Source organism: Buceros rhinoceros, unplaced genomic scaffold (genome assembly GCF_000710305.1).
Source record: "Buceros rhinoceros silvestris isolate BGI_N320 unplaced genomic scaffold, ASM71030v1 scaffold3787, whole genome shotgun sequence".
Taxonomy (NCBI): Eukaryota; Metazoa; Chordata; class Aves; order Bucerotiformes; family Bucerotidae; genus Buceros; species Buceros rhinoceros.
This window is the reverse complement of record NW_010421410.1, coordinates 3,824-17,107: the sequence shown is the minus strand read 5'-3', so window position 1 is coordinate 17,107 and position 13,284 is coordinate 3,824. Positions and strand designations below refer to the sequence as shown.

The window sequence follows — 13,284 nt, the reverse complement described above, 5'->3', positions numbered from 1 at the left end:
TTGCTTCAAGAAAATTGATTAAACATCCCCTGGAGTGTTTTACGCAATGTTTTTCCTGCTTTGAGATACAGTAACCCTTTACTATGTCAAGCCAAACTGTTTGACAGTCAGCTGGGTCATACCTCTTGGAATAGAACACTCTGAAAGAACAAAGTATGTCAAGAGGAAGAAGGATACTTGGGGTGAGATTTTAGCTTTTGGGGGTTTGGTTTTTTTACATCTTTGCTAGACAAATCCTATTGATGATTTTTCTCATCCACTTTAGTCTTACTGCAAGCTGCTTGCTATTTTTTTTAACTGACAAGCATGCTAATCACTTCTGTTCTTCGTTTGTTCAGATGATAAAGCTTGCACCAACTTCTGAAGTTCATGTTTAAATGTAGTTGTACATGGTGAAACTGTCAAATTGGATGCTAAGTTGTTTAAAATGAATGCCAGGAACAGAGCAGAGAATTAAAGGTAGCCGGGTGCCTGCTGTCTGCAGAGAGGCAATGGAGATAGGGTGCAGGAGCACAAATGCGATGGTGGAGATCAGGGTTCATCAGGTTTGATGCTGTTGCTCACATTTGATGTGAAGTGGCTTCAAAGGCTTTATCACATGGGTTAGCCTCTAAAATGAACTAGCTCATCAGAGTACTGCTGCTGAGAATCTGAAGCATCCTTATCTCCTTAGGGAAAGGGAAAACGCTTCAGCGTAAGGCTAAGCCACAGAAGAAGCGGGAAGAAAAGGATAGAAGAGGGAAAGGAAAGCAACAGGAGGATGAACTGAAGGATTCCTTGGCAGATGATGACAGTTCTTCAACCACAACTGAAACCTCCAACCCAGATACAGAACCACTTCTCAAAGAGGTATGGCACTGCTCATAAAAGGAGGCTCCTGTGTGGCAGGAGGATGAACTGAAGGATTCCTTGGCAGATGATGACAGTTCTTCAACCACAACTGAAACCTCCAACCTAGATAAAGAACCACTTCTCAAAGAGGGATGGCACTGCTCATAAAAGGAGGCTCCGTTGTGGCTGGTGGGTCACCTGTAAGAGCAGGAATTCAATCTCTTTCCACCTGCCCCACCCCCAGCTTTCGTATGCTATTAATACCTAACGAAGGAAGAATGTTAATTAAAAAACAACTTTCCCAATCTTTGCCTTCACTTGCTCCTCTATGAGGGTGAACGTTCTTGAATCATGTAGTGTCAGGACTGAAAGCGCCTGAGTGACCATATAAGCCACCAGCTGTCAGCAGCATTGTGGTAGCTCTCTCTCTGCACGCTCCTAGCCTATTCTGTTTGCAGAATAAAACGTCAAAGTACGGACACTGCTTTTACTCGATAAATGTGTGCCAAATCCATGCATTTCATCAGTTACCAAGGCTCAGTTCACTGGCAGTAACTCACCAGCAGGTAGTTAACTTAATTGCCTTTGACAGCACTCTTACCTTTATTTTACTCATTTGGCTTCCTCTAGGTAATAAACTAAAGCTCTAACTGTTTGTGTAATTGTCAGGTTGTCTTAAATATTTTGTCCTAAAGCATGTGCTAGGGCCCAATCAAAGCAAAGGTAATTGCAAAGAGAAGAAAACCAAGCCTAAATTTTGACATGTCTTATATTTGAATTTCAGAAAAGATAGGGATTCTAGCTGGGAGGGAAAAAGAAAAGAAATCCATTTAATATATTTTAACAGTTACGGTGTAGCAAGTCTTCATTTGAAAATCACCTTTGATTTTTTCAGGATGGCTATTTGACAGTGTACTCATATTCAGGAGGTCTTAGAAGTGTGGTTAAAAAAGAAAAATCAATGGTGAAGTTGCTCCTGTCCTTTGTTGAAGAGACTGTTTTAGGCAGCCTAGACCGCGTAAAACAGGTGCAGTATAGGTCTCGGTACAGAGCTGGCATCTTCTTAAGTAGACTCAGAGGCTGTGGCCTGAGGAGATATGTATTTGCAAACATCTGATCTGCTGGAAGCACATTCATTCGCTAGATATTTTATTTGCTGCTTCTCCAAAGGGGGGAAAAATAACCTTGTTTTGTAGGTACATTCATTAAGTAGTAAAAAGATACCTTTGAAATTGCATCTTCTTCCTCAGCCCCATTCATGCTATGTGTGTTGTGATGCAAGAGGGGCTTTATTTTTCATGACTATTAACATGTTATTATAATGTCTTTTATAGGAACCTGAAAAACAAAAGGGAAAAATGATACCAGAAAAACCTGAAAATGAAATAGTCCAAGTAAAACAGAAAACTAAAAAACTGCTAACAACTATCAAGAAAGAAATCCCTGTAGATGTGAAAACCAGGTAAGTGTAACGAAGGCTTTTTAGTAAGGAAGGCATCATGCTTGAAGGGAGGATGGATTGATAAAAATCTGTGCATTCGACTGTAGTGGCTGCTAGTCTGGCTAATGCCAGCAGCAGGTACCTTTCGGCAGCTTCCTCTTCCTTCCTGGTATCGGAATATCTGAAGCTTGTAAATAATAAATTATTTAGTGGGAACGCAGTGTGTGAATCAACTGAGAACTAAATCCAGAGAAGAAAATTGGGTCAAGGAATGTTAATCTTTTCATAACAGGTGTGACGTACACCAAACAGGAGCTCCTGTTTCTACAGGAGCTTCTAGCGGCAGCACAGTAAGCTGGCACTAACATCAGTGCCTTTAGTTGCCCTTGGTGAAATTACAGCCATGCAATTTCCTTTTTTGTATCATAGAGTAAGATCAGATTCTTGGATATGTTATTAAAGGAGGCTGCTGCTGCTGCTGCCAGTCCCTTCCCCCTACCGGCAGGTTGTTGATTGCAGATTATAGAAAGGGGAAAAACGAAAAACCTTAGTCTTACTATATGTAGTTCATTCTGAAATGGAATTCTGAAATCAGATCGATATCCAAGCGTCACAGACGTAAAATTTACCAAACCGAGGCATGGTATTGGCCTGTGTTTTCCCTTTTGCTGTAATTAATACTAGACTAACTGAGACTAGTAGTTAATATGAATTAATTTTCTTCAAAATATTTCTGAAAACATTGCCTGGCAAAGTCTCCTCCTTATCGTCTTTATTCTTACCATTATCAGCTTTACTTTATCACATAAATTACAAGTTTGTTACATGTGACAGTATTCAAAGGCCACAGTGAGACCTGGTTTGGAATTCTGCAAGAGATGGGTAAAATAATTCTTCCCTAGAAAGTCTGAGAGACGTAATCAAACAGCTAGAGAAAAAGAACAGTGTAGAGATAAATTAATTTGCTGATGGATTTCAGTAATTTCCTGTCATCAACTAAAAGATGATCCTGTACACTTAGGGCAATAGCATCTCAGGAGCACGTGAACTAACAAAAGAGCGTGCGAGGGCAGAGTAGAAAAATGGCAAGTTGCCTTCTCATGTTACCTCTGTATCATCAAGCAGGTTTTGTAATCCTGGAGCTCCGGGATGAAAGCTTCTCCTGGAAGCTGAGTGAGCCGTAATAAATGTGTGGAGCAGTGTGGGTAGAAAATGAACCAGGGCTAGGAAGGGTGGAGTTGCGTGTAGGAGAAATACAAACCTCAGCTTATGAATAGCTTTGAAGAGGAGCACAAGAAAGCCATAGGAGACCAGCCTTCTTAAGACTATATGGCACGTATACATATTTATGTATAAATTTCCTCTTCAGCACTTCAGAGAGCTGAAAAATAAATGGATCTCTGTTTTCATTTAGTTCCTTGGAATTGTCTTATACTCCCCCGCTGGAAAACAAGCAGCGCAAAACCTTTCCATCCAAGATCTCTACACAGCACCTTTTGACGAATGGGTCTAAATCAAGAAACCTCCCCAAATCAAGAGGTAGCGTGAGGCTATTTTTTTATAAATACCTCGGGAGCTTTATTCGGTTGTTCGTAACCCCTCTCGAGTGCTTAAGTCTGGTGTGCGAGGAAAGCTGTTCAATGTACTTTCCACAGACGTGCTTTTCTTCTTCTGTTTCAATAGGTCCAAACAGTAAGTTAACGGAGAGCAGACCATCAGTATTAGCAAAATTTCTCCCCAGTGGTTCTGGACAGGAGCTAGGAAACACCAGCAGCTCGGAAGGGGAAAAGGATTCTCCACCACCGGAATGGGACTCTGTGCCTCTTCACAAAGCTGGGAGCTGTAAGTAGTCACTAGAGGATGACAGAATGAGTCTTCTGCAGTCAGTGTCCCTAGGTAGGCTTGATCTGTGTCTAGATCTTCTGTCTTTTTTGCTGCATAGATGTGCTCCCGTTTCCTGCTGTAAGACTCATAGCACCTGGGACGATTTGGGAGGTGTTATGAACTGCATGGGCCATTCACGGTTCTTCAGTGATGAACAGGATTCAGAAGCTGCCGGGGAAATTGAGGAAATGAGAATTACTGTCCAAAACCAAAATGTATTTTCTACAGCAGATGGGGTTTTGCTTGGTTGAGTCTGCTACAGCCAAAGTTGAAACTAGTGAAATGATTTGTGCTTGAGAGGGAACACTGAAAGGGCCTTAATGCAGTGGTTAGCGTGGGGCACTGTCATAAGCTTTTTGGTTGCGTTCTGAGTCCCTTGTGTGGGAACTGAATCACCTTCCTCTTGGTTGCAAGCAAACATAAAGCCATCCCTCTCCATAATGCTCACTTAGAAAGGTTCATTCTTCTGTGCAAACCAGTTTATCTTGGCATTTTTATTGCAAAACAATCTCTCTGAAAATAGGTGGTAAAGCTGAATAAAGACGAGTGAACACAGAGAAGGAGCTACATGTTCAACCACTGGGAACAGCCTTTGTCATAATTCCTCAGTTTGAGCAGAAGGGTTGGCGGAAGTTTGTGAAGCCTTTGTCATAATGTAAATGCTACAGGGAGATGTTATATGTTTCTCTCTACAGCTACGGACAACCTTTATAAACTCGCTCTGCAAACCCTGAACGCAGATGCCTTCCTGAAACAGCGACAGCCCTCGCCGACACCCGCCTCTCCATCTCCTCCTCCTCCTCCTCCCGCACCATTTGCTTTTGGGCCGCGAGGAGGCACTTACAGCAGCATTGTGAACAGCAGCTGCAGCAAGTGAGTCCAAATCTGCACCTCCTACTGATTTCCCAAGTGCAGAACGCTTGTGGAAGCCGTGTGCTCCACATGGTGCATCTCCCTTTTCTCAGACCCATTTCCTCTTCCCATGGAAACTGCTTTTTTGCAGATATGATATTACTGTGCACCTTACCGTGTTGTTTATATTTTCCTGAGGTTTCTTACAACTCAGCAGATTGGGAAAATGTGCAGTTACGTGAACTGTTGAGCTGTTGTTAACATTTTCATGAATGCTGGCTTAAATTGATGCTTTTTTAATCAAACTACTGAAGTCCAAAATCTTACTCTTTTTCTTTTTTTTCTCTTTGTTTTTTTCTCCCTTAAGTGAAATGAAAAGCAAGCAGCCTAATGGTACCAAACATAAGCTGGCAAAGGCAGCTTCTCTCCCAGGCAGGAACGGTAACCCCACTTTTGCTGCTGTAGCTGCAGGTTACGACAAGAGCCCAGGTACTAGAACCAGTTCGGAGTTCTAAATATTTCTGAATACTCTGTTATTTTGGGTTTGGGTTTTTTTTTTTACTCATTTTATATATGTTTCCTTGCAGGTGGGAGTGGTTTACCAAAGGTTTCTCCAAGCAAGACAGATGTCTCCAGCAATATCAGCAGTTCTCACCCAGTTGTTGACAGTGATGGCTCTGATAGGTAATTTTTATATTCTGTGGGCAAATACCTGGTCCCCTAGAAAAAGAAACTGTTAATGGCATATTGAAGGTAGTGACAAAATTCATTCTGGTTTTGTTGTTTGGTTTTGGGTTTTTTAACTGTTTTTTTTAAAGTCTGGCCACAGCATCTCTCATCTTACAAAAAAAAATTTAGAGCTTATGAGTGAGTCAGAAGTAGAGAGAAGGATGTTCTGGATGCAGTGGGGACTTTCCCCTCCTTGTTCCAAGTAACTCAACAATCTTGTGTTCCCTGAGCATCCAAACAATGAGAAATCAGCTTGGCTCTTTCAGTAGTGAGGAGTGCGTGCCAAGGTCACCAGAAACAGTTTACAGGCAGAATATGTTACTGTGCAGCAGCATCTTTCACTGCCAGTTCTGATACTGAGACGAGAGCTATTGCTAGGCTTTGCGTCGTGAGTAGGAGCAGAATACAGCTGTGCTCAGTCATGTTCCCCAAGGCACGCTGAATTATCTGACATGTTGTGGCAGGGCATGTCTGTCTCGGTTGTAAAAAGCAGTGAGCATCTGGTAAGCTTTCTGGAATAGGAAAGAGACCTGAATTCAAGTTCCAATACGCAAAGGAATTGCTTTTCTGAGCAGGGTTTGTGGGTGGAGTTTAGGTTTGGTTTGCGTTTTTATCACTGGTTCCAGTTAATTAATCTGCAGTTTCAAGAAGCTTGCCCACAAGCTGAATTGTGAGCATTTGTATCCCTTCTGAGTGGCTCTAAATTTTATCTGCTTGTCAAAAAAACTGCGCTATGGTTTGGAGCCTATAAATTTGCTGAAAAACTAATCAAAAGAGCTACCCAGGTTTCTGTTGGAGCTCAGCCTAGAGATTAAAGTGCATTATGGACAGGGGAAAGAGCTATGGATGTCGTCTCTCTGCACTTCCATAAAGCTTTTGACACGGTCCCACACAACATACTTTTCTCTGAAGTGGAGAGAGATGGATTTGATGAGTGGACTGTCCGCTGGATAAAGAATTGATTGGATGGTTGTCACATCCAGAGGGTGGTGGTCAATGTCCTGATGACCAGATGGAGATTGTTGACAAGTGGCGTTCCTCAGGGGACCGGTGCTGTTTAATGTATCTTCATCAGTGAGATAGACAGCAGGATCGAGTGCACCCTCCGCAAGTTTGCAGATGACACCAAGCCGAGTGGTGCAGCTGACAGGCTTGAGGGAAGGGATGCCATCCAGAGGGGCCTGGACAAGCTGGAGAAGTGGCCCTGTGTGAACCGTACAAGGTTCAGCAAGGCCAGGTGCAAGGTCCTGCACCAGGGTTGGTATCCATGCAGGCTGGGGGATGAAGGGATTGGGAGCAGCCCCGTGGAGAGGGACTCGGGGGTACTGGTGGAGGAAAGGATGGGCATGAGCCAACAATGTGTGCTCGCAGCTCAGAAAGCCAATCGCATCCTGGGCTGCATCAAAAGGAGCACGGCCAACAGGTTGAGGGAGGTGATTCTGCACTCTGCTGTGCTGTGAGACCTCACCTGGAGTACTGCGTCCAGCTTTGGAGTCCTCAGCAAAAGAAGGACTTGAACCTGTCTGAGCAGGTCCAGAGGAGGGCTGTAAAAATGATCAGGGGGTGGAGCACCTCTGCTACGAGGAGAGAGTTGGGATTGTTCAGCCTGGAGAAGGCTCTGGGGAGAACTTCTTGCAGCCTTCCAGTACTTGAAGGGCGCTTGTAAGGAAGATGGGAACAATCTTTTTAGCAGGGCCTGTTGTGACAGGACAAGGGGTGATGGTTTTAAACTAAAAGAGGTAAGATTTAGACTAGACATAAGGAAGAAATTTTTTACAATGAGGGTGGTGCAACACTGACTTAGCAGGGCCTGTTGTGACAGGACAAGGGGTGATGGTTTTAAACTAAAAGAGGTAAGATTTAGACTAGACATAAGGAAGAAATTTTTTACAATGAGGGTGGTGCAACACTGACACAGGTTGCTCGGAGAGGTGGTAGATGCCCCATCCCTGGAAATATTCAAAGTTAGGTTGGACCAAGCTCTGAGCAGCCTGATCTAGCTGAAGACGTCCCCGCTCACTGCAGGGTGGGCTGGACTAGATGACCTTTGAAGGGCTCTTCCAACCCAAAGCATTCTGATTCTGTGTCTACAGCAGCATGTTGCTCCAATGTGGGTATATACACAGGAAAAAAGTGTTTCACTGAAATACTGCTCTTTGTTTTGTTAAAACAAAAATAAGCTGATTTCCTAACTCTTGGTCACCATTATTATTATATATATACACACACACTTGCATATACACATTTTTCTATAATCAGTAGGTTAACATTGTTGTTAGTACTGTGTTAATGAGTTGTGTATTGCTTTCCCTTTACTCTCTAATCTTTAGTTTGGGTTTGTGGAGTCCTATCAGCAATCCCAGCAGTCCTGACTTCACACCTCTCAACTCATTCTCTGCATTTGGACATTCTTTTAACTTAACTGGAGGTGAGTTTTCGTTTTCAAATGTTTTTCTATATTCAAATACAGGTAAAAAATTGGTGTGTCTCCATTCCACTGGTCTAAGTACGGTGTTGCTATCCCTGCTTCCAGAAAGAATGACCACGTAGGAAAGCGTGTTAAAAATCCGGTGGTGTGTTCTGTCTTAGCCCAGAGAGAGTTAGTGGAAATTTTTAAGAGTGTTTGATGGGCTGGAAATACTCGTTTTTGAAGTTTCTCAGTTTCAGTTAAATTTCTTGACATTTTTTTTTTCCGTAGTCTTTGTCGCCTCCATCCCTCCCCCTGAAGCTTTACCGTAGGTCTTAAAAGTGTGCCACTGGGCCTGTGGTTTCCTGAACACTTTGCGCCTGCGTAAAACCATTGCTCTATAAATTAAGCAATGGCCCATCCCTTGTGTTGATTTTCCCCCCTACCGTTTGTATAGCTGCGCGAGGAACTGATGCGTGCCACTGTGTGTACCAGCGAGGTGGTAGAGACTCCATCCCTGGCGGTATTTAAAAGACATGTAGATGTGGTGCTGGTGGACATGGCTTAGTGGTGACCTCGCAATGCTGGGTTAACGGTGGCCTTGACGATCTTAAAACCAAAATGGTTCTGTGATTCTGTATGTATTTAAATATTTAAGTAAACTTTCCATAAATGACTACTGGGATGGGCCTTGACATAGGCAGGCTCTGTTGCTGGGCGTGAATGCTCTTTGCACTTGCCTAGATTTGCCAGCCATGTTTGGGCATGCATGGTGTTTTTTAAGGTCTCTGCAAAAGACGCTAAGCGAAACAGACTTCGTATGTAGTATTTGCAAAATGGATTGGATGTCCGCTGAAAACATTGGATGTCTACTGAAAAAGGGTGAGGATCTGCAATCAGTAGTAGCTGCTTTCACCTTCATCAGCAGCTCTTGGCACCACCGACTCTGAGGGAGGGTAGTAAGATGCCTGGGTTCAGTTCTATGTGCGGAGACCAGGCTAACCATGAACGCTGGTGCTGCCCTCCCCTTCTCATAGCAGAGATGGGGTCTGGGATGGGGCACAGCCAGTGCCACCTCCCATACCAGGGGTCACCCGGGAGGGGAGTGCTGCAAGACAAATGAGTGCTGCAATTAGAAGAGGCTCCTTCAGCCTGGTCACTTACTCCGCTATAACCATGATTCTGACTTTGTAGCCACTCTGAGATGTAGGGCATGTGGGATGAGATCTGTATTACTGTGTGACCTTTTCTAATCTCAGTTCTTGCACCGCAGCAGGACCGGCTAGAAAAATAGGGAAATAACTGTGAAGACTATTAGTCTGCTGTGATTGTTGAAAAAAAGAGGAAGAGTAATGTACTCAGTTTTGTTTCATTTTATTTTTAGAGGTTTTTAGCAAACTTGGTTTGGCTCGACCTGCTTATGGGCAGGATGTTCAGAGAAACTGGAGTGAATTCAATAATGTTCCATCATCGATCTGGGATCCTTCAGCTACAGATTCTGTACCCTCCTGGCCAACAAGCTCAAGTTCCCCAACTCATACAACTGCAGTAAGTATTCGGTCCAAATACAGTGTTTTATTACTGTTACCAACCCGTTCTGTTCTGCCATCTAATTTTATTTAGAGGATTTTTAAATGTGGGTGAAAAAAAAAAATCAACTGAAGAATAAAGGAAAAGAGAAGTACACATATTCACCCTTCTGCCTAGTTAAGTTGACGTGGCTGTTGGACAAAGAGGGATTAGTATGCTCACTTGTGGATTATGAATCCATGTAAATTGCTTCACATAGAAATATTTCTCATGAGAGCATCTTGCAGCACTTAGAAAAGCGTGTTCCATGCCCACGTGCTTCAGGATTGTGGAAAGATCTGTTCTGTCTCCTATGCCATGGCTGGACACTGCCTCTGTCACTTCCAGCTTGATGGACAGTAGCAAAATAGTCAATATAATAACTCTGAGACTTTAATTCTGCTTCTTGAATCTTGTCTTGCAGTCTTGTACCTGCTTGTAAATCTACAGAAGGTCAAAAAAACTTACCTAAAGGACCTCAATTGTATTCTTTTCAGTTTAGAAATAACACTAAAGGACTAAGCATAAGGTGAAGCCTTCAGATTGGCTACTATTTTTGATGGAGATCGTGAGCATAGCCAAAGAAGAGAAAGCAACTCTTACACAGATTGTAGCACTGCTCTCTCATCTTCGTGCCTCTCTATCTGTCAGAATAAAACTTACACCACAACAGCTGTCTTCAGTGCCAGCTGAAATCGTTCTTCATCTTGTCTTCTGAAAATGTTTTTGTACTGAGTAAGAGGCAGTGTTTACTTCACCTGGTAGCAGTTCAGATCGAGTGGGGGACGGTGGCGGGCAGAAGCCAAAGAAGGTCACACAGCTTCTTATAGACACACACCCGCTGTTCCCGCCCTTGTCATGCAGTTACGACTGTGTAAGGAGAGATTCTTGCTTTTTGGTCACGTGGAGGCTGGACTTCTCAGCATTTGATAGGAGGAGGGATTGAGGACAACCAGAACAATCTCTCTAGCTCCTAACCTATTTCCTGGTACTTCTGAAAAAAACCTGTAAGCATGCTTCAGGAAGCATCAAGACAGAAACCAGAGAAATGGTACAGAAGAATTGTCAGTTTCTCCCTTTAAATATTTTGATTTGGGGGATAAAATAAAAAGGCATTTTAGGAGCTTATTCAAGAAGATCACTTAATAAACAAGGAGCAGCAAACGGACTGAAATATTCAAAGCCTCTTTAATGACAGTGATGATTTTTTTTGCCAGTCCTTACGGTGAGCCAGAACAGGAGAACTTGGTGATTGCTGTCCCTGAATCTCTTTGCTCTAAGTGCTAGTTAAGAGAGCAGGTACAAGGCCAGGACCCTGTCCTTTTCTGCTTTCTGGAACAAGAGCCAAAGCCACTCCTGCAAAGAGAAGCCCTTACACGGTCGCTTCTGTGTTAGCCGCTTTTCTAGGAAGGTTTCTGGGGAGTTGATTTTGATAACCCTCCTTTACTCCTCCTTTCCCATTTTAAGCATGACTTCGCTTATGTACTTTATAGCATCTGACTCCTGGGTCCTGCCTCCTCTCAGGCCATGCTGCATTGCTGGTACTTCCTCCCAAGTTTCTTTCTAACCACACTCCTCCATTTCCCTGCCACGTAGTTCTGTCTGTCGGCCTCTTTGTGCCTCCCTCCACCAGCCCTGAAAGGGAGTAGCAGTCCAACCTAAGATACTCTTCTCTACCACTCCTTTCCTGGTTGCTTCTACTTTATGAGCACTTGCCTTTCTGTCAGGCTCTCCCAAATGCTTTTGGGACACATAGAAAGAGTCGCTGGCTCTTGCCCACAGAAGGAAATAGAGCGGCCTTTAAGTGTGTTAGGGTTGTTGTCTCAGCAGCAAAATGAGTGTTTTCTGCTGTAGGCTTAGTAGTCCAATGCTTGTATAGCTTAAATATAACCATTTAGTTATGTAACAGTAATAAGCTGTGCCCCTAGTTTGGCTCTGCTTCTCAGTGACATTGGAGAGTCCTAATGATGTTGGCCCTGTTAACCCCTGAGCATGCTCAAAACTCCTGTCCGACCCTTGGCATCAAATTCTTCGAGGACCCTTTGACATAATGTGTTAGTATCCAACCAATTTCAGATACGATTAGACTGAGCATATCTTCTTCATTCCAGGGGAGCAAATAAACACCTGAAATGAAGACATTTTCAGAGTTTACCTTGTTTATTTTTCTAAAGGGACTTTTATTTTAATCTTCAGATGCAGAGTACACAGCTAGTGGTTAACCTTTAGTGTGCATTATCTGAGGGCAGAGATCTTGGGAAGGGATGCCCTGTCTGCACCCAGTAAATCCAAACATAAAGAGATTTGTACCTTACAGCATGTACTCAACAAGTCTGCTGTCTTTTGGATGTATCAAGTTTACCGTATATTTGCAAATTGAATTTACAGCATATGTATATTAAATCTGTTGGTGCTGAGGTATGTAGTGTGTTAAGCCTACACGTAGCAGGTTCTGTGCTAATATTAGCATGAAAGTTATGCTAACCTTTCTCATCTCCATCTTTGGCTGCTTCCAGGTATCACTTTCCACCACACTATGGGTTAGATTCCTGTGCTCATTGCTTGCTACTGTTTGGGCTTTCAATAAAACAGTTGACAGAACGTGGGCCTTGTTTGTTTCTGCATGTGTTCTCTAGACTTGCTGTACCTGTCCCCTGCATCCCAAATGCTTTTGTGACATGTTGCAGCACGCCTGCATCTGCACCATAACAATTTGTCAGAGACTTCCAGATGTCATGAACCAGGACAGACTTACTTGAACTCCGTGACAAACGGCCAGTTCTCCAGTCCCCTCTCCCTTTATCTGGAGAAATTTTGGATGAGGAAAAAGTATATACTGGGAATATGGGGAAGTACAGTGGGGCTGAACATAGGTAGGTTCATCCGCAGGGTACAATTTATAACAGGTATGTCTGAATACAAGGAGATAAGTATGCAAACAGCCAAAAAAGAGTCAAGGAATAGACTTTCCTGCTACCTTCCATTACAACTTGGATTTTGCTGGTTTTTTCAAGATTTGAACCATGTTTATCTACCTCAATCTAATTAATTAACCTTAAGCTTTTTGACCACTGTGTGTTAAAGCTTGGATAGTAGTAGCGTTTAAATTAGTCATGGTATGGGGATGTATAAGCTCAAATGAAAACAGCTTAAAAGCCTGTAATGTAATTGCACTCCGCAGCCCATTCAGTTCCCAGATGTGTTTGGTGACCGTTAATAGGACAGTTCCTCTGCAAGCTCCAGTAAAGGGAGTTCGAAACTTCACGTTGCAGAGGTTTTACAGTAGGCTTGCTGCTTCCCAGGTACTTCTCTTTCAGGAGGGCTGTAAACAAGGTGAAAGTAAAGGCTACCAAACTGCTACTTACCCAGCTCTGTCTTTACTGCAGTCGATCCTCGGCAACCCAAGTGGCCTGTGGTCCACCACTCCATTCAGCAGTTCCATTTGGTCAAGTAATCTCAACAATGGCCTTTCCTTCACCACTCCAACAAATGCGTTGTCAAGCATTGATCTCATGGGTAGTGAAAACTCCTCGGCTGCTCCTCCTCCACCCGCTGTTGCCACCGTTGCCAA

The 13,284-nt window shown here is 43.3% G+C and overlaps 1 protein-coding gene across 1 annotated transcript in view; it reads left to right on the top strand.

The window, feature by feature from the left end:
• The window catches only part of TMEM131 (transmembrane protein 131), a 56,255-nt gene that overhangs the window by 42,768 nt on the left and 203 nt on the right, over positions 1 to 13,284 (top strand). The window contains exons 30-39 of the mRNA XM_010139641.1: positions 674 to 849; positions 2,166 to 2,293; positions 3,687 to 3,811; positions 3,956 to 4,114; positions 4,852 to 5,029; positions 5,376 to 5,497; positions 5,596 to 5,692; positions 8,068 to 8,165; positions 9,529 to 9,692; positions 13,100 to 13,280. Coding sequence (XP_010137943.1) covers positions 674 to 849; positions 2,166 to 2,293; positions 3,687 to 3,811; positions 3,956 to 4,114; positions 4,852 to 5,029; positions 5,376 to 5,497; positions 5,596 to 5,692; positions 8,068 to 8,165; positions 9,529 to 9,692; positions 13,100 to 13,280 — 1,428 coding nt within the window. The remainder of the gene's footprint in view (positions 1 to 673; positions 850 to 2,165; positions 2,294 to 3,686; positions 3,812 to 3,955; positions 4,115 to 4,851; positions 5,030 to 5,375; positions 5,498 to 5,595; positions 5,693 to 8,067; positions 8,166 to 9,528; positions 9,693 to 13,099; positions 13,281 to 13,284) is intronic.